Source organism: Geospiza fortis, unplaced genomic scaffold, assembly GCF_000277835.1.
Source record: "Geospiza fortis unplaced genomic scaffold, GeoFor_1.0 scaffold45, whole genome shotgun sequence".
Classification (NCBI taxonomy): domain Eukaryota; kingdom Metazoa; phylum Chordata; class Aves; order Passeriformes; family Thraupidae; genus Geospiza; species Geospiza fortis.
The window spans coordinates 4,088,260-4,109,592 of NW_005054327.1; the positions used below are offsets into that span (position 1 = coordinate 4,088,260).

The following is a 21,333-nucleotide window of genomic DNA, read 5'->3' on the forward strand; positions in this document are numbered from 1 at the left end:
ATTCAAATTTTACAAAGCCAATGGAGGCAGCTTTAATGCCAAAAATGCTGTCTGGTTTCTTGCATAATAAACTAATTTACAACAAGGTGGTCTTAATTTTCTTGTAAGGCATGTTATACAAATGTGCAAAGATGAGAACAACATTTAGTTACCAATACATACCAGACTATACAGTATTTATCAGTATTCACTGATAGATCTTAATGTATAGGCCTTGAAATTTTAATCTGTTGGATAAAGACAGGGACATCAGGGGAATTAAGGTATAATATTTTAAAACCTCTTAGAAGCAAGTTTCTGCTTTGCCAAATAGAGTTGTACTGAAAACTAAACTCATTTTCTGAACATTTTTAAAGGAAATGCTCACTACTAGCGGATGAGGACTCGTTTTTAGACATTTTCTGAAGTTAAAAAAACTCTCAGCTTGGTTTTCTGCTATAATGACAACATATTATGCTGTAATGTCTTAGATAAGTAATAATTTGTTTACTGCTGAAGTAAACTCATGTTCAATTAATGCTTTTGTTCTAGGCAGGCACATTCAAGCTCAGGTCTCCTTCAGTAAGTATTTTCTAACCAACAAGCATAGATAAGTCAAATTCAAACACAATCCCAGTTTCAAATTACAGAAACAGGACATAGAATTTTCCAAGGTTTGCTAAACAATAAAATCCCCAGGTAAAATGTCAGATGTTGTCAATGTCAGCAAAACAAATGAGGGGTAAGAAGCATGAGTTGGGAAGAATTTAAGTCTGTACTTAACACCTCCTCAGATCCCAAAATATTTAACTAGCTCCAAATGGTAACATCAAGAATGGTCCATAGTTTTGAATATTACATGAGAGCTAGATACTTAATAAAAGCAATTACTATTCACATGAAGAGAAAAGAGTCTGGGAAAAGGCCTCATCTTGAGATATTTATCAGGATGAAAATAAAAAAGCTATAAAGAAGTGGAAGCATTTGACACTTATATTAAGGATTTCCACATGTGGAAAGGACATCTGAATGAAAAAGAAAATTATTTGGACCACAGCTAGGGTAGTTATTTCACCTCTGTAAAAAACCCACCTATTTCAAAGAAGAATTTCCAGGAACACAGGTGAAATGTGATCAGTATCAAAGAATGATAAAAACAAAATCAATGTCCCAGTTTTGCATTTAACAGCATTAACGTCTATACATCAAGATTTATTTTTCTATTTTCATGTATGCATTAGAAGTGTGATCACTCCTTAAAGCAGGATGAAATAGCACTAGAAGACTCTTTCAGTTCAGTGTTTCTGCTGATTGCCATCAGGCCACTTAGAAACATTGGCTACTCTGTACATATAATTTTGTTTCCAGATTTTCAAGATACATTTGTGGTCGGTGACTGAAGGAGGAAAAAAGTTTAAATTTGATGACAAGCTTTTCTTATTGGAACATCTTCCCTTTCAACTGCAATGTTTGTGTACAAACTCTATGAAGAAACAAGATGTCAAGTGAGAAAGTAACCAGCCCCTTGGAATTAAAGGAAATATTTTATCATTACTGAAATACCCAGGGACCATTAACCAAGAGTTAAGGAAAGAAAAGGAGACTAGGTTTAGGATATGAGAACTTAAAACCAGGTCTCAAACACAGAAATAATACCACGTGGCAAAAAATTAGAAGCCCCTTGATTTAGGAGATCCAAATGAAAGATCATGAAGATGAGGTAAAAAGAAGAGGCTGGATGCAGAGTCTATGGCAAAAAAAAGCGCCAGTTCATGAAAGGTAAACTTCTTCTATGCTTTGAAAATGATCTGGCATATGTATGGAATCAAAAATACCTGGACAGCAAAGCATGGAATGATGTACTTTTGCTGTCTGACATGGTGGAAAGGGAAAAAATAAACCAGGAAGAAAGAAATCTTAAGAATGGTTGAGAAAAGACCCCAACAAAACATGATGCCTTGAAGACTGAAGCTACATGGTAGAAGGCCAGTGTGTCAGAGTAAGAAAAGACTGAAGATGGACTACACTTACAACAGAATGAAGCCCGACAGACGGAAGGCGTATCAAGGGCCGCCACCGGCGCAGACGGACTGACGGACTGGGAGCCTTTGCAGGACCTACATGATTACGTTTGGCCCAGGAGAGGGATGCAGAGTGACACAATGGTGAGGCCTTCGTTCTGCTGTGGCTAACCTGAGGCTGCGATGAGCATGGTGGTGAAGACAGCGAGGACGATGACGACTACATAAACATTAAAAAAGAACATACTTAGCCCACTTAAACCTGAAATAGCATCCCTGCAACTGCAGCAAACAGCAACTGCAGAAATGTCCACTACTGAGTATACTGTCCTTCAACTGCTCAAATCACACAGATAATAATCAAGAATGTGTTGAATTTGAATGACAAGATGAAAGAGCACTGCAAATAAGCAAAGACATTGTTCAAATCTAAAGTTTATAGACAGATAAGCTAGAGGTTATTCACACCCAGGGAACTTGACAACATGAACACAAATTAACTGACTCATTCAAGAGACAGAGTGTTGGAAAGTGAGGAGGGAGGGGATTTAAGCATCATTTAATAGAAGAAATCATTAAGAAAGAGAAAGAATCAGTTTTGTCTACAGCTACAAAAGCTGTGAACAATAGCACTTGGCAATTTGGGAAAGCTAGACTGTGCTGCTCTGGGATCTAAGATGAATCAAGTAACTATGGCAACAGAACCCAGAGTTTCTTTACTGTTTCATGTCTAACATAAAAGGAAAGCAAAGGAAAAGGGAAGCTTACCGTGGTGAGGTATGCAACTTCCTAAGTTTTTCACCTATTCTTCTAAAATAGCAGGCCAGTGGCAGTACTGCCATTAACACTCAGGATCCCTTTAGTATCCGTGGAAGCAGTGGGACTATGTTAAACCATTCAAATTGTTACTATTAGAAGAAAGACCATAGAAGTATTAAAAATGACTCTCAGCTCCAACTGACAAAGTTATAGTAAATATATTAAGACCAGAAAGGACCATTGTGATGATTTAGTTTTGATCTTCTGTCCCACACAGGCCACAGGACCAAACAAGTTCAAGTTTTGCTTGGATCAGAGCATACTCATAAAACAAAAACAAACATTCAAGCTTAACAATTTTTTAACTACTGAAAAAATATCAGAACAAATAAAAAATTCAATCAATCCTGTCTATAGCTACATAGAGACAATAATCAGCATATTCATACAGTTTACTAAAATTTGTAATAAATGAAAATGCAACCTCCTTAGTCCTATTCAATGATGACATAACATGAACAACAGATTACATTATTCATCTGGCCAAACCAGGAGCTCATCTTCAGCATTTCATCCACTATTATCTTGGAATATATAAAAATCCCCAGTGTTATCTACAGCCTCTCAGAGAACCCTGTGCCTTCTTGTCAAGAAATGAAGTTCATCTTTTGTGCTAATTGTAATTAGCACAGCTTTTATTTGGCCTCAGAAAAACACTCCTTTGTTTGAAGCTAATCTAAAGGGCGATCCAGATTGTCCTGTGTTGATGTCTTGTGCTTTAATATCTGCTGATCTTTTTCCACTGCCTGTAAGCTTTGAGGTGTATCTTAATAACAGAATCATGGTTTGGATAACAGAATAATGTTTTGGATTGGGAGGGCCCACCTTAAAGATAATCTAGTTACAGCTCCCACATGGGCAGGGACATCTTCCATTACACCAGGTTGTTCAGAGCCCCACCCAAATCAGTCTTGGACACTTCCAGGCACGAGTCATCCACAACTTCTCTTGGCAACCTTTTCCATTGCCTCACCACCCTCACAGTAAGGCATTTCTTCCTAATGTCTAATCTAAGCCCACTGTCTTTCAGTTTGAAGCCATTCCCCTTAGTCCTGTCAGGACAAGCCCTTGCACAGTCTTTCTCCAGCTCTCTTGCAGGGTCCCCTGCAATCTGGTCACCCTGCTATTGTCTTCCATGCCACTGACAGACTACTTAATAGTACAGGTCTTAGAACCAATCTCTGCAGAGACCCACAAGCTAACACAGTAACTAATCAATGACACCCCACTTATCTGCCCTGAGACCTGCCAAGTTAGGGAAGGCAGAATAGAAACTGCAGTTCCTTAAGGTATGTCCCAAATGATGCATTCAATGGAATGACTCCAGTAGGGGCTATGGAAACCAAGCATTAGATAGCTTCTCTGAAAAAAAATTATTTTCACTCTTATTAGTCAAAATAAGCCACTGTAGTGCCAGTCAAAACTATTTACTTTCTTTGCATTATTTATTAATTTTGAAGCAACTAATGTTAGTTCTCTTTTTTTTTTCCCTATCAAGAGTGGGACAATGAATTGGTTCTTTCTGCTCCCATACTGCTGACCTTAAAAAAGGAAGATAGGGTTAAGGATTTTTCATGAAGAGCAAGCATCAAGTACAGTAGAAACTGTAAAGCTCAAATACATGGAACTTTACCAAATCTCATAAACTGTCCAGAGAACACAATTTTCCACAGGGTTGTCACAGTTCGGTTTTTTCCTTTAATTTCAAGCATTCTGATCCACCTACATCTCAACAGCTCTTAATAAAAGAGGACAGAACTAGAAAACCTCCAATCCAAAAATGGAACTACATGAATAAAAAGGAATTCAGCAATGACAATACTTCTACAAGACAAAAAGTTTTACAATAGCTTAATGCTTATTACAGTTTACCTGTACTACTGACTGAGGTTTTTTCATATTCTTCACTTGAAGAACTGATCTAAAATGGGATGTTTTATGTTGAGATAACATATCAGATGGCTTTAAAAATTATCTGCATCAGCTTGCTTAAGAAAATTTTAAAAGATGACTGATAAAAGACTGCTTCTAGAATTCCTCATAGTCCACAGACCTTCCAATGCAGGAAGGAACCTGTAAGATTAGAACCTGCTGTCAGGCAGAAGTCTAAGAGCTTTGCTGACTAGACAGTTCATGATAGAAGGCAAGAGACACTTGTATGTTTTACAATTTTGTAAGCTGCTGCCATCATAACAGACAGGATTGATAAGTATTCCAAGAATCTGAACTGTAGTATCTTTTTACTGAGAAACAGTTAAAAAAAATTGACTGGAAGCTGTTAAACTGTATAGTTTTGCTCTGAAAAAAATCCTGGTTTTTTAGGACTCCTGTATAATTACTGTGAAACCCTTTATAAGATTTTGAACAATACCAAATTTAAGAATTGTTTAACAGTACAGGGATAGCTACAATATAAAAAGATTTTCTTTAGAGAGCCTTGTTTTAATTTTGCTACCATTTTTACCACAAGTCTATACTTCTACCATTCTTCTACATATGACTTCTTTGTTTTCTGGCCAATATTGCTAAAATAATGAGAAAATATTAAAAATACCTCTTGCCTGAATGTAATAAGTCCAAGAAATACTTTAGCTTTTCAAACTGAATTTACACCATAGAATGCCATTTAGGGAAACTATTATTCTAGTATTTCTAGTTCGTCCTGATTTTTACTTCCATTCATCGAATCTTTTTATCCTTTATTTCCTGTACTAGTGGGTCCCCCAGTGAGATAACTAAGAGAACGAGAAACTTCCTCTCCATTGAAAATATACTTTTGCATCTGTAAGAGTAGAATTTCAGCAGACAATATGTAGGAGTTCTGGAAAAGCAAGCTTAATACTGGATTAACAAACTAATTAACAAGGCTGTAATAACCAGAAAATTCTATGCATGGTTTTAATAATAAGCACAAATTAAGCTATGTGAACTGAGGTTATTTTAAAATTAATATTAAAAAAATTAAATTAGAATTACATGTTAATATTACTATGAAATTAATGTTAAATATACATCTCCAAAAAAAGAATGGTAATTCATACATTTCACATTTGATTTAAAATATGGAAGACAAATCCTAACTTGAAACACTCTATTCAAACAAAATTTATTAACAGCTAGAAACTGCAGAAAAGAGAGAATTAGTCTGACTTCACAAGAAGAAAAGATCACAGAAGCATATTCCTGGGTTGAAAATTATAATAGGTCAAACATCTGAAGTGGTAAAACAAAAGCCCTGAAATAGAATTGAATGTTATTGTCATATAAAACAGTAAGCACATCAAGTTTATTGTCTGAAATGCAAAAAAAACCCCACGTTATAAAGAAGTTAAAAGCCTCATGAAGTAGGTCCAGAAAATGTTCAGGCAATTACCATCTGCCCCAATCCAAAACTCACTCCTATATATAGCTGTTTCTAAAATCTAAGATCTGAAAGGAATCACATACAAAGTTTGTCAGGCACCAAGAGCTGTGCTTCTGCACATACCTGAAAGTGCCTAAGTTTGATAGTGCTGAAGAGCTCATGGCTTGGTTCAGATCCAAACCTGTCAGGTTCTAGAAACGGGGATCTGTTTGCTCATCTTGTTTGTGGAACCCAATCCAGCAAATTATTTCAGTCCATGTGTAATGCACTGAAGACCTGACAGGACAAAGCAGCATCTGGTATTGCATGACCATTTCTAAACAGAAATACATATTATTGATCACCTTGCTAGTGGCTACAAAAATTCATCTATCAGGAAACTCAGGTCTAGAGCATCCTTGCAGTGGGAAGTTCAAGCCCATGCTACCTTCCTCTTTGGAAGCTTCCCTGCCTATCAGCTCACAACCTGTGCTGGGACAGGGGCTTTCCTTTTTTCCTCCATTCTGAGGTTGTGTCACTGTGTAGAAAGAAACGTCAGCTGCACAGGGACAGAGATAAAATGAGCTTTAACTGTATAACAATGTGTCTGGCAGTTTGGGAAACAGAAGGAGGTAGCATACTTTCAGTTCTGGTCATTGTTTCATAGGCACAAGTCTGGGATCAGAGGCCCTGGCACATGTTCTGCACCTGCCCAGTTGCATTGTTCCATAAGCATGCAGGGACTCCTCCCAACATACTGTTCATTATACAGTTTCCATACAGTAATCCCTGGAGCAGAGTTGGGAGAAGGTTGAAGCAACAATAAAATGTACAACAATATAAGGTTTATTACAGCTTTAAGATTGTTCTCAGAGACGGTGTACTTAGTATCTATTAATCACTTCTCCCCACCACCTTTCGAAGCTTTGTTTTTCTTAAATAATTGCTCGTTATTGAATTAAACACAATATTTTAAAGTGTCTGTATTACAGTTAAAACTAAGTGTTCTTCTTCCTTAGTCATTACCATTACTGGGGTTTTTTACATGCATATTAAATCTATGTATCACACTGTCTGAAAAAACCCTCTTCCTCCTCTTTCCTTCACAAGGGTTTTAAATTTCTCAACAGCATTTCAAGCCGATGTTGGTGGTGGTGGTGGTGAAACCTTGAGACATTAAGTTCCTTCAAGTTTTTCTAAAAAGATAAGCAGCCAGACAGAGAAGAGGAGTCTGACAAAGGAAGAATTCCACAGAGGCAGAAGATGCTTCATGAGCTCATCTCCAACATTACACCACAGAATTCACACGAACTAGAGACATTGTGAGTATTTTGATTGCAAGAAAAGCTTGTTCCAAACTAGATATTCCTTACATGCAACAAAAATCTGACCAACATGCAAATTCTTAGGAAGTTAAGTTTCATAAACTCCAGTCCTCACAGAGGTACTCATTTTCCAACGTTACAATTATCAACATCAATATTATTGAGACTGAGATTACAGACCAAGGTGGGCTACATCTGCTATCAGATCAACATCTGAGCCAGTCATTTTAGTTAGTCCTTCTATAGCCAGTAAAAAACTATTTACAGTATTCTCCATGTAAGTTTAACCCATGATTAAGAATGGACAATATCCCAAGAGTATTACTTTGCTAGACCTAAGAGTAAAGACAAGAAAAATGGTGAGATTAGAGCACCCCAAAAAAATCTTTCCAAAATTAGTGGTCATTTATCTCTCCCTGAAGACTTTAAGTTCTATGGTCTATGTTAGGCAAAAGTCAAGCTAGATTATCACAATGGTGACTTCTGTGATCAAAAAAAAGTGTAATCACAAAAAAAAGAAGAAAATATCAAAGGTTAGGGAGCTCTGCAAAAGCTAAATGACTAGATTTTTTTCAAATAGTTTTTCCTTCACAAGATTTTTTTCTGAAATAAATTGAACAGCATTGTTGCACACCAAATACTATATTTTTGGAGTGCTTTCTTGAGCAAAGCCAGTTGATGCAACATCAATTCTCTGAGTGGTTTTAGCCCACTGTCTAGCTTCAGCCATATTGGTAAAATGTTGCAAGTCTTAAGAATTGTAAACTCTTTTCGTCTTCTCCTCCCAAATTAGTGATATGATAAAGGAAAAAAAAAACCAAGAGAGCCAAATAATTATCTCTTCTGCCTAAGAGCAAGAGGCTGACTGTGACCTCAGCCATCACCTGTCACACTTGGCTATACCCTGCTGCTTGCTGTCTCTTACAGATAGTGCAAGAACAGCACAGGAAGCATTATGGATTGGAGAGATGCAAAAAACCAAACCAAACCAAAAAAAAAACCAAACCAAAAAAACCACAACAAAACAAAACAAAACAAAAAAACCAACAAAAAAACCCCCACAGCAACAGGAAACCCCAAACAAACTCATGGCAGTCGATTGGTAGAGATGTTAGATGCAAAACTGTAGAAACATTTTTTCACTTGTGTTATTTATTTCTTATAAACTTGTTATTTAAATCCATGGGCGGATTTATGGGTGCGAATATCCTCTATAGTTATGTTTCATCCTAGGAATCAGAATTCCTTCATGCAGATTTTATGGTTAAGCATAGGATCCAGAATAACAATTCTACTGTATTAATACCTTTTTAGCAATTTGCTCAGTATAGAAATCAGATTAAGGCATGTCTCAAACACTAATACATTAGATAACATGGCAATGCAATGAGTCACAGACTAACCAAGCACAATTTCTAAAACATTTCACATGATTCTAGTAAGCTCTTTTTCACACTTTTACTTTGTAGACTGTAAAAGAAAAAAAAGCCATAGCTAAAATTTTTAGGAACTTCACCACCTTTACAGGGGAGACTATATGCTTGTTCTCTAATGCTAAGCTAAAAATCATGTATGAAACAGTTACATCATTGACTTTATATTCTCTCAAGATGCAAATGTTTCTTTAGAGGACTATGGCTTATTCAGAAGAAACATCAAGGAATATGGGTGATTTAAGAAAAAAATCCCACCATATGCTCTTGGCAGGAGCAAAAGGGAAGCTCTTTATGTTTCTTCTCTAACAATAAATTGTAATGATCCAGGGAACCAGAGATCTTTGAAAGTTCAAGTTTTATAGCAGTTGGGAACAGAGTGCATTGATTCTACTTAGCTCTTGCCAATGTTAACGACTGTTACTGTGATCAAAGTCTAACTCTGTGCATTCCAAGCAAGATTATAGTTCTCCAGGCACATGAAACAAGTTTACAGACTACAGTTTGCAGTTATGTTTTGAGTTAAAGAAGAAATCAAGCTGTGGTAGTGTTTTCAGAGGCTGCCAACTTCAATCCGTGTTAAAAATATTCCTGATCATATTTGTGAACAAAAGAGTATCTAAATAAACACACTGATGTGTGCCAGTAGTTCAGCTTTTTGTGAACATCTGAGACATGCTCTTTTTTTGTGATTTTTGACTCTCTCAGTATAAACACCAGTTTTGATTTTCAAAGGCTGATTTTTTTAATCAATATTTTTGATAAGGGTCTAATGAGGTGCAAGAATGTTGTTTCCATTTGAAGTAGCAGCTCAGATGCTGCACCTCACTCTATTCAATCTGAGCCTCATTTCACTAGAACATACAGTTCTAGTAGCCAGAGCTGTCAGTTGGGAAATAGATGTACAGAGTGTACTAAAATAACCCAAACAGGAGGAGTTACAGAACAAAGGCAGTGTTTTCTGTGCCTTCCCTTAATAGTTGATATATTTTATTCTGCAGTTCTGTTTTCTTCTATCCTTCTCTTCTTAACAACTAATCTTAAACACTGTAGGTAAACTTTGTTTAGATGGACATTCTCATCAGCCTCAAAGGAAGAGGAAAGAAAATACATTGATGTAAGAGCTCTTAATTTTCTCCTAAGAATTTAGGTCATGAACAAAATCAAAAGTTCTTATTACTCTCTAGCCAATATCCAACACAGTTCTTACTACTCTCTAACCAATATCCAGCATAGGTATTTCAAGTGGCCATATCACTTGTGTTTATTTGCTTGATTGAAACATCATTTTGAGCCATGCTGTAGTAACACTTAAACAAGTAAACTTCCCAAAGACCACAGATCACATTCTGCTAAGCAGTAATGCATAAATGTTGCTAAAACTCCCCTGTCCAAAATACCTTTTACTTTCATCACAAAAGTGGTTCCATATGCCACAAGGACCACATGACATAACAAAAAGTTCACTCCACCACTTGTACTTTATATCAAAAAGTGATATGGAAAGCCATTGGCAGCAGTTAGCGATACCTTGATGTTACACAAAGAGCCTGCCAATCACTTAACAGCACAATTATTTGAGTATTTGCTGTTCACAAAAGCTGATCTAAGCCTAGTCTGTTAAACTTTCTCCTGTCTTTCCAGGAGTGTGCCTATAACCCCTCCATGCCAGCATTAGTTTATACAAGGCTACAGGATCAGCTGTTTCAGGAAGCTGTTTGGGAAGCCCATGAAGACACTGTAGGAAACTTGCCAATCCAGAATGATTTTAACAGCCACAGATACACACAGCTGGCTAAAACTTCAGATAGTATTACCAAAATAGCACTTGAACAGGAGTTAAGCATGTCAAAGCCTTGAGAAATATAGAAATTGAATACAAATTATTCTCTGGATCTAATTCCTTGCCTAAAGGTCAATTAATATCTTTAAAATATTTCTGTGGCATAGTTTGTCATTTTCCTTACTGCAGTATTGAGCTGTAATGAAGCACAGTTGCAAAAGTACTGGATACAGATGCCAGTAATATGAGAGCAGAACAAAAGTATCTTCTACTCACACTGTTATATTTACATATTAAAAAGGTAAATTATTTCAAGAATCAGATACTATTTTATACCTGGAATAACTTCCCTGAAGCATGTAATTGTTTAATTGAGCTAAACAATTTCTACTGGCTTATTTCTATACAAAGTGTGCCTTTGCATTTCCTCCTCTCCTACTCTCCCAGGCAGCTATATAGTAACTTTATAATATTAATGGAAATGAAGGGTAGGATACGAAATAAGATTCTTCCCTAACTCCAATTTCAAAATTTATTTACTCTGCAAAGGACTCTAGACCTGGAAGTCACTCTCATTTAATAACATGTTTTCCTGTTTTCAGAAAAATGTTCCCTATAGATTTTCTGCTCTGTTACTTGCAAATAGTTACTACAATTGTTTTGAAAGTAAGGATGAACCTCATCCTGATCTGTGCTATAAATTGGTACTTTTCCTCCCTCAAATATTGCTATAACTTAGTCGTAATTGGTCACTGTTGATTAGACAGGTAATGCAGATCGACAATCTGTCATTTTAATATTTTTGAAGGGTTGTGGTTTTTCAAAGGAGAGGGTGGTTTTGCTTTTGTAAAAGGGTATCAGAAATGTTAAGGTGTGTGGCAGTACAGGGTTTCAAAGCTTATGAGCTGCTCAAGGAGGCATCAGAAGAACAAGAAGGGAAAAAACCCCAAATGCAAAACAAAAGGGAAAACTCAAAGATGGCTCAGCCAAAAGCAATAAAATAATGATCAGCTTAAAAGTGTGTACAGTTGTGCAAAGAAACGGGTTCTATTTTCCACATCTTAAGACATCCTAGATATTGTAAATAGAAGTGTATGCTCAGCAGAAGACTCATGGAAGAATAAAGAGGATCTTGAATATCTGGCACCTATCCTACTCCCAACAATAGTTGCAGTTCAGGAGCTGTCACATAGAAAAGAGTACACTGGATCTATGAAGCTTTAAGGTAAAGACCTAGATTTTTTTTTGGCAGTTTTGGATATGAAATACCTGTCATTTAAGAAGGTGTAAGCTTCATCATCATAAACTTCAACAGAAATACTGTTCCAGGAATCTTACATAAATTGCCCTCATTATGGTGCTTGAATAGACAACCAGAATCAAACCACCCTTGAAGCCAACAAGACACTTCCTCTGTGGAACCATTCCCAGATCTTACTACTTGTACCAAAGTAATTTTAAACAGACTTACATTATTTACACAGAAGTATCCATAAAAAGTACCCATAAGACTGCATTAGCTATTTATTGTAGCAATAAAGTGAGACATGGAGCCACACAACCCAGAAGTATTAACAGAATCTGGTTCAAAACCTGGCCTGAAGGATTAAGTGCAAATTTACAACCCTTTTAATTAGCTTGAAATGAATTATCAAAATGAAAACTGCTTAATAGTTCTTGAAAGTTTAATCTTGAAGGAAAAAAATCTCTTTGATTTTTAAGAAAAGTGGTTGGGTTTTTTTAACTACGCAAACTAATCACAGCTATCAAACTTGGGAAGCCTGCTAAAGCACCCATCAAGGCAGAACATTCTATAGTTTTCAGCTTCAATCCACTTGCTTAGCAATTCATCCTCATGTTCAGCCAAATAGATCCCACAGTAATGACACATCCCAGAAGCAAACTGATCACTGTAAATTCTAGCAGTCATCATCTGGAATCTAGAAGCCCATTACAAGTAATATCTTCCCTAGCGTGGGGGTATTTTCCCCCAAAAAGAGCTCTTTAAAACATACAAAATTTAGAAGAAAAAAAAATCTGATTACAGATTATACTAAAACAGAAACAAATCCTAATCACCAGACAGGATGACAAAATACACAGATATTAGGAAGATAGCACTGCTTTATGCTATTACTTCTGATTTTTATTTCTAGCTAGACTTACTTTGAGGTTTGAAAAACTTATGTACATGAAACAGAAAAAAGCAGAAAATGCATGAGCATATTGTAAAAACTAAGTAGTCACTGAGATTATAAAAAAAGTCTGTGAAGACATAGCAAGACTGTCAAGGGCAATCCACAAATAAAGACTTTACTCAGAAGTATTAAAGATTGAATCCTCAGATATCTGAAACATCAGAACCCAGGAAAAAAGCCCCAAACCCACCAAACAGTATTATCAGAAGAGAACCTGTCTGTACTCTGTGCTGTTTTTAAACCTTCTGCAGCTCATGATTCCAGAAAATCTATGTTGATCGTACGATGGTGTGTTTTTTAGGGTGGAAGGAAACATCCTTCCTTCCTAAACAAATCAGTGGAATTGACTACTATCCATCCCACTTTTGGAAGTTATCTGTCTAACACAGGTAAGTTTTAGCAAGACTCTATAAAAATGTGAGTGGACAGTAGTATGCAATATCTATCTAAGGGACAGAACCACCCATACAGCAGGATTTTCTTGTGAAGAACACAAGTCAAGCTAATCATCCTAAGAAAAACTAGGCCTGCATGTTTTCTCAATCTTTACATCTGTAAGAGACCTAGAAAAGATCTGTAAAGACCTAGAAAGTCCTTTTGTTCACAAAGCACTAACTATACAGCACTTACTATCATTAAGCAACTAAATAAACCAATTTATTCAAAGAAAAATTTCTATGGAACATGCCTTGACTATTTGGACAGTGGAGGAGGTGCATGCAGGTCAAAAACCACAGTCATAGGAAGGCAAACTTGTTCCTTTCCAGTGCTCTTAAAGCAACTTTAAATTCTCAGGAAAGTAATCCTAACAAGTAATGGATATGCAGGAGGAATAGGATTCTCTTCTTTCTTTCCCAAAAGGTGCTAGAAATCCTCAACTTACCCCAAAGGACAAGTCAACAACCTCATATGACCTGCATATGGTAACTTCAACACCTGCAAAATCATGCTGCTTATCAGTCCCTTCAACCCCTACATGGAGAGTACACAGTGACATTTAAAATGTACCCATGGAAGGAAGAAGAGATTAACTCACTTTATCTCTCAGTTACACTTCTCAGCATATTCATGTTTCGTATGTTGTTTCACTTAAAAAGAATTTTACTTTAAAGTAAAGCAAGTCTTTAGGTACCAATGAATGGGGAGGCCTTGCTGCCTTGTTTAACTACCATCTGGTAGGACAGGATTTCCAGGCAATTTGACGTTCCAGTAACAAAACTTGTTTGTTTCTTCCCTCCTTGGTTGATGGATGAGAACTATTCTGAAAAAATGATCCTGGAAAATATATTCAGTCTTTGTACTATTTCAACTTTGGAAACAAAAAGACAGGAAAAAGTTATTTCACTAGTCTAAGGAATATCCATATTGAATTACTTACAGATAGAGTTATAAAAAATGGAATAATAAATAATTAGCAAGGAAACTAGCTATTCAATATCTGTGTTTAGGCATGGTTGCTAAGACAATCTTGTAATTTTTTATTATGAAAAGAAGTCTTCATCTTTCCACGCAATTATTAATCTTTTGTATTGTGGTTATCTTCATCAGGAAACAAATTAATTAGTGGAAGTTCAAGAAGTTAACTCTCCATTATTACGAGATTCCATTGTCACTTAGATGCTTCCTGAATCTTCATGAAGACTCTCAAAACAAGCAGCCCTTGTATTTTCTTTCTCAGTCATTACATATTTGCCAGAAGAAGGCAGAGACAGATCGTTCCCTACATGAACCTCACAGTACATCAAAATAACTAAAGATGTTTCTCTTTCACAAGAATCTTAGGAAAAGATTCAGTCTTCAGCAATTTGTTGGGATAATCACTCTTTCTGAGCTGGCCAAGAATATCTAGAAATGAACTCATTTGAGGAAAAAAAAAAACAGACCACATTTTTGAGTCTCTTACGTGGAAAAGGAAAAAACTACAAATTTGTACTGATGCTTCTTCTTGAACTATAGAACCTTGGCTAATTTAGGTAATGAGATAAGAAGAGAGAGTGGTGTGGTTTTTTAAATAAAACACTACAAAGGAAGTTGAGTATCTATAATAGAAAAAGTTAAACCAATTCTCATCATTTCCATTTCCAGACAGGGCAAGGGGGAGCAGAAAGAATTGATTTGCTTTCTCCTACACTGTATAGAAGACGCTGCACAAAAAAAAAAAAAAAGAAAACGTTACCTACTGCACTTAAAAAGAGAGAATGAATGAGCCACTGGAGCCACAGCCAAACATAGAAGTGTTTCTCTTTTTGTCAAACAATGCAATGCTAGCAACAATATAATCTTTTTTTCTTTTTTTTTTGTCAAACAGATAGTGAAATATGAACTGGAAAGATGGAAAACTGACTTAGCATGACTGAAGCAGAAAAATGTTAAATGTTCAAGTTTATGGTTATTTCAGGGTTCTTTTGTCAGCTACTAGGTCGTTTTTTCATATCACACACAATCTGTTGGGGCATAAATGCTTATAAATGTATGTATGAATGAGAATTTATCTGAATTTCTATTGTATACAAACAGCACACGCACAACTGCAAACCAACTATTGGACTATTTCTTTTCCTGAATTATAGTTTTCCAAACTCTCATAAAATGTTCGATACACTTGTATGGTTACTATGAATCTTACAGTGTTACCTACAAATGTGTAACATGAAAACCTCAAGTTTCTGTCTGTTTTACTCTGAAATGAAGCTTAGAAAGATCTTTCATGTTATATAAGAGCTAAAAAAACCTAATGCAAACAACCCCCCATCACCAAAACCCACAAACAAACAAACAAACAAAAAGCCCCCAGGCTTCAAGTTTGATTCCCCAATCAATGCCACTTAATTTTGGACTAATGACACAATTCTGAAAACCAAGCAATAATCTCAATTTCACTGAAAACCTTTAACATGTGATTGCTTTCACGTCAATTATATTCAACTCAAAGTAGATATAAACAAAGACTTTTTTTAAAAATGGATACCTCAGTCTGACCTTCATGGGCACTGGACTCATGAGTGACACGAATAGCCTAAAATTAAAATATATTTCAATCAGACATTAAATGAGAGACTTTCAGTGTTGTAAGAACCATTCTTGCACTTCATTTTATCAATTACATAGATGGAACTATATTTATTCAGTGCTTATAATAAATAAGAAAGTTAATAAACAAATAATCTCCACCTTCAAGGATCTCAGAAGACCACTCCTTCAGTTTTATAACAGTCAATTCAGGTCAAATATCTGAGAATTTGTAATGGCACTTTTGCACACAGAAAATGCTTTTTTTAGCTATCATTTTGAGCAGAAAAAATAATTTAGATAGAAGCTCCGATCAGTCATTTTGTGTCCAACATTTCCATAGTAAATGTCATAAATCTCTGCTGTTTCTGTTTGTTGCTACCTCCTTTAGCCACATGTTAACACTCATATTCCTGAGGGCTTTACAATATGCTCTGACTTAAAAATCATCAAGGTTTTCATTTTGAGAGAGGACCATCATTACCATCATTACCATCAGGAGAACAGCACTGTTCTCCATCCACCACTGGCCAGATGTTTCTGCCACATCCTTTCAAACAGCACTAATGATGTGGCTAACCACATTATCAGCTAGCTCATCTCATGGTTTAGGATGGTGGGGGAAGGAGATCATATTTCAGCCAAATCAGCTCTTTGTGTGCCTCAACTGCTAAAAGCATGGAGATATGACCAGAAGGCACAAATTAAAAGAGGCAGCAAAAGGACTATCCTTTCAGCAATAGCCCCAGATCAGCTTAAATTGACCATTAAACTATATCCTGAACCCATAAAAAGAAAAGATTATGCACACATTTCTCATGAATTTCAAAGTGATTTTAAACTAAGCCAGGGAATTAATAGGGATGAGAACATTGACAGAATCCATTCTGCTGACTGAGCTATGGGCAGGCAGGAATACTCTGAAATACCAAAGCAGAGTTTCCTTTGTAGAAACTGTCTGATCACAAGCTCACTGTAAAATCAAATTTGTTTAGCTGCTTCACTGAGTCAACCCCCAAGGACAGTACCTGCTCATGCAAGTAATTCTTACACCATTTTAAATAAAAGTAAAAACACATGATACTAACTTCATAAGTTTCTAGGTATTTGGCCCTCTCTTCAGGAGTCATAGATAATGAATCTTCTAGGAACTTTTTCAGTGAAGAATTAGTTTCTTAAAAAAATTTAAAAAGACATAATTAGTGTCATGGTTTAATTCCAACTTCATTCACAGCTTACAGAATCCAACAGAAGATCTGAAGACAGAATTACACTGTATTTTTAAGACATAGAAGGCTGACTGCACTTTGCAATGTTTCAAATGCTTTAGTTCGTTAATTAGTATTGAATAATAATTTTGTAATTATAGGTAAAAATGCACTCCTTCAGCCTTTATGAATGGTTATATTCAGAGAAAATAGTACAAAGCATACCCTTCTCTCCATGGCTTCCCACAGTTAAGGAAAAAAAGGGAGAAGCTAACAAAAACCAAACCAAAAAAATCTTACCAAAGTTCATTTTATCTCTGTTGTTTGCAATAGCATGAATTAGCCCAATTGTCCCACAAGCATTGTTAATGGTCTGCTTCATGAAATACACTGATGATTTGACATCTTGTCCCTTAGCTTTTATCCTCTCTTCTTCTTCAGTTCTGAAGGTTTCATACTAGAAGGAAAGTTAGACACAAATAGTTACAGTTATTTCACAAATAGTACAAATAGCTACATCATTCAAGACAAAACAACTCATAAAACACAACAGCTAATGAATACTGCCATTTGAAATGTTTAACATGTGGTCCAACAAGTATATGTAAACTTACCTGAACTGCTCTATGCTGTTTCTTAACCCAATGCCTTCACACATGAAACATCATTTTGAGTATGTGTTATCTAAAAAAACTTTAACAATTTTCAAAGTATTTCCTTGATGTGAGCTCATGTCACCATCTCTCTTCAATGCAACTTTAATGGCTTTAATGGCTTTTTAAGGACAGAAGTGTCAAAGTGCTGTCAAGAAAGCCATAATACTTCAGGTGATTAATCATCATGAAGCATTCTTTAAATATTCCACTGTTACATTTCATTTTCCCCAGGAATATAAAATAAGATCTATATAACACCCAAGGCACCAAAACAGGCCCTTCTGAAGCAATATTCATAAAGTAAACTTTTATTTTCTGTAGCAAAAAGAGAATTTGCTTTGACTGAAAAATCTAAAATACTTGTTTTATAACGATTAAATTTGACTAAAATCTGTTATACTGTGCAATAGTGTGTCAGTTTTGTGCTTTTTTTTTTTGTTGCTGGTTGTGATTTGTTGGCTCTTTTGGGGGAATGTTGTTATGGTTTTTTTGACTGGATTTGTTTGAAGTTTTTGGTTATTTTCTTTTGTTAAATTTCAATTTCAGACAGAAAAAGAAATAAATAAATCCACAAATGTTCCAGTTAATGCTTCCTCCTTGGCCTCTTTTACTAGGTACTTTTGCAGACAAAAAAAAAAGAATTCTGAAGTAGATGGGCTTTTTATACAATTATGATGAAAGTAGAGTAAGAATGTAGAATGTTATCAAGGAACTCTTCCTGCAAACTCCTGAGCAATTTCCCTTGGGCTGTCTGTACTGTCAGTAACAAACAAAACCAAAAAACTTCCAGCATCATATTTCACTTTGGTAGGTTGCCTCAATGTTCTGAATAGGCTAACTAATAGCAAGAGCATTATAAACCATTTTAATTTGGTTTATCTACAAGCTAACAAAAAATAGCCTTAATTGAGATAAAAATTTCATAGAGTTCAATCAGACAAAAAGTTCAGACTAGAGAGGCGAACAATACAGCTGCCATTCATTCCCTCCCAACTAAAATAAAATCCACAGAAAAAATAAATACACAAGTGCTGAGAATACCAAAAATACAATTTTGAGCAGATAGAACAGGTCATCTCAACAGATTTTTCCTAACCTAAGCTATATCCTATAATTTAGATTCATTTGGATCTATTCATTCATTAGGCCCAAAATGCCAACACCCACAACATACACGCAGACTAAGAAAGCATTGACCTTTAAAGTGTACAAAAATCCTAAAATTATCTGAATGCTAACAAGAGTAGCTTGCCCTAAAAGCAAGTTCTAGGAAACTGATATACAGGAACCACAGAACCACTGAAGTTCCAGACAGAAGAATAGAGAGACACGTAAGAAAAGTGTTTACAAAGGCAGCAAAACTAATAGGCACTTTCATAAATGTAGACACAGCCAAGAAACAAATAAATCATAAATTAAATAAAAGTGTAATTTTACAGGCCATTTTGAAAGGGAGGCTGAGGAGGGAAAAACTACTCTAGAAATATAAAATAATGCTCAAGGGTCTTGCGGAGTTCACAGTGACCAACAAAAGCTTCATAACACTGGGACCTCCCATGAAACATTCACTGTTCACACAGCCAGGCTAAACAGTTGATACAAACATTTGTGTCCCTGATGTTTCAGAAGGATTAACATGCTGAAAACTTGGCTGTGCTCAATTTGACTGATTGATGCAACAGAGCAAATGTTGTTTCACTAGTTTTGTTTGTCATATGTTTCTTTAGGATGAAATCAGATACACCTTCTGGAACAAGAGCAAGGTTCTTTCCTACGGGATAATGCTCCCATGGTATGATCCAAAAAAAGGTTTGCACAAGCAGGGAGTCAAAAGAAAAGTGACAGGCAGACCTGTACCTCAAACAGCCAGACAGAAATGACAGCACACAGAAAACAATGCCTCAAAGGTGACAGAAAGGACATTTCCTGAGGACAGGTGAGTTGAAAGTTTAAGCTCAAAACTATCAAGGTGGCTGAAATCAAGCTTGAAAAGTACTGCCTGCATAGCTGTTTTGGAGAAATTGAGAATGCAGAGGTTTACAGGACATAATGTGTAGGAAGACTGACCTGTCTCTCCTGTCTATTTAAACACCCTGTGTTTAGAAGTTAAGCTTCAATAGCTAAGTGATTTGTCCTTATAAGCTACATATTCTTTTTGAGAGATATATGAAAAGAATTAATTGTGGACAGATTCACTTCAACCTTTTTGGCTGACCTTATCACAATCATGTCATACTGTTATAAATTGAAAGATCAATATGAATCACACTATGTAAAAGCATGTGATGACACAAAATAAGCACATTGAAGATTTAACCAAAGTCCAACATAGCGAAAGATGGAGGAGGAATTGTCTTTCATTTAACAGTATGCCCCATCTGTCCAAGAAGTGAAAGCTACATCAATACTGACAACTGAACTGAAACTGGATTGAAGACTGAAGGATTGCCAGTGTAACAGGACAAAAACTAAAAAAGGAGTTGCATATTGTCCTACACCTTATTTCTTATTTTCCTTATGCTATTGGAGTTTTCTGCTAAAATTAGCAAATTGAGCCATTTCACAGGGCTTATTATAAAAAATACCTTAAATTGCCTGTAATAAAAAAGTGTGAGGCATATTTCTCTGTGCTTCTATATTAGCTTTACCCATTCTGATTTGAAAAGAAATCAGAAATATACATGCAAGGTTATCAAGATTCCGAAAGAAGCATTTTTTGTGTTATTTCCAATGAAGAAGTCTCTTGAATAAAGCTGGAGTCTCATCTTGATTCTAATATGACAGCAAAGTACAAGATTCAAACTTTCATTCCCATTTCACTTATGACAAAAGCAATTAACTGATTATTAAACAAACATTTACCTTTTCTGTTATTGGAAAGAGAAGTAGTACTGCACATACAGGTCTTGGCACCATGCTAAGCAGTTCTGGTTCCATACCATAAACATCTACAAATTGCCAGTCAGGATGTATACCCAACTGTTTCAGGAACTGAAAGAGAAAAAAAAAAGCATAATATTAAACAAGTACAAACACCTATCTTTTCAGAAGCATAAAAGAGTATCCACAATGTGAAATACATTAAAACAACCCATGCTTTCTAAAATTTAAGGAGAATAAAGGAGTTTTATGCAAGTTTTAATAAATAAGGCTGAATAAATCACACAAACACACACAAAACCCCCAAGTTTTACGTATTTAAATAGTCTTTATTGAAGGCAAGTGGAAACACTCCCAGCACTATTTACTGAAGCATCAAAATATTTCAACCATTTAAAAAGTGTTCTGTCACAAACCAGAAGATTTTGTGAATCTATTTTTACTGAATATTCTTGTTAACTAGAAATCATCAAAAATCATCAGAGCCATCAGTCAGAGCACATATGAACAAACTTATGGCATTATTTGACTCTATATGGCATTATCTGACTCCATGACTTCAGAGTACCTGGCACCAGGGCTTATAATGGGGCTCCTACAAGCAAAAAGATGTTAGGAGCAAAACACGCAAGATACACACTTTAGTAAGTGTAACTTTTACAAGAAAATCCCTTCAAAC

The 21,333-nt window shown here is 35.8% G+C and overlaps 1 protein-coding gene across 1 annotated transcript in view; it reads right to left on the bottom strand.

Moving 5' to 3' along the window:
- The window catches only part of UCHL3 (ubiquitin C-terminal hydrolase L3), a 42,360-nt gene that overhangs the window by 12,084 nt on the left and 8,943 nt on the right, over window positions 1-21,333 (bottom strand). Inside the window, exons 2-5 of the mRNA XM_005421123.2 lie at window positions 20,637-20,765; window positions 17,419-17,575; window positions 16,999-17,084; window positions 15,870-15,917 (exon numbers count right to left, since the gene is read on the bottom strand). Coding sequence (XP_005421180.1) covers window positions 15,870-15,917; window positions 16,999-17,084; window positions 17,419-17,575; window positions 20,637-20,711 — 366 coding nt within the window. The 5' untranslated portion in view covers window positions 20,712-20,765. The remainder of the gene's footprint in view (window positions 1-15,869; window positions 15,918-16,998; window positions 17,085-17,418; window positions 17,576-20,636; window positions 20,766-21,333) is intronic.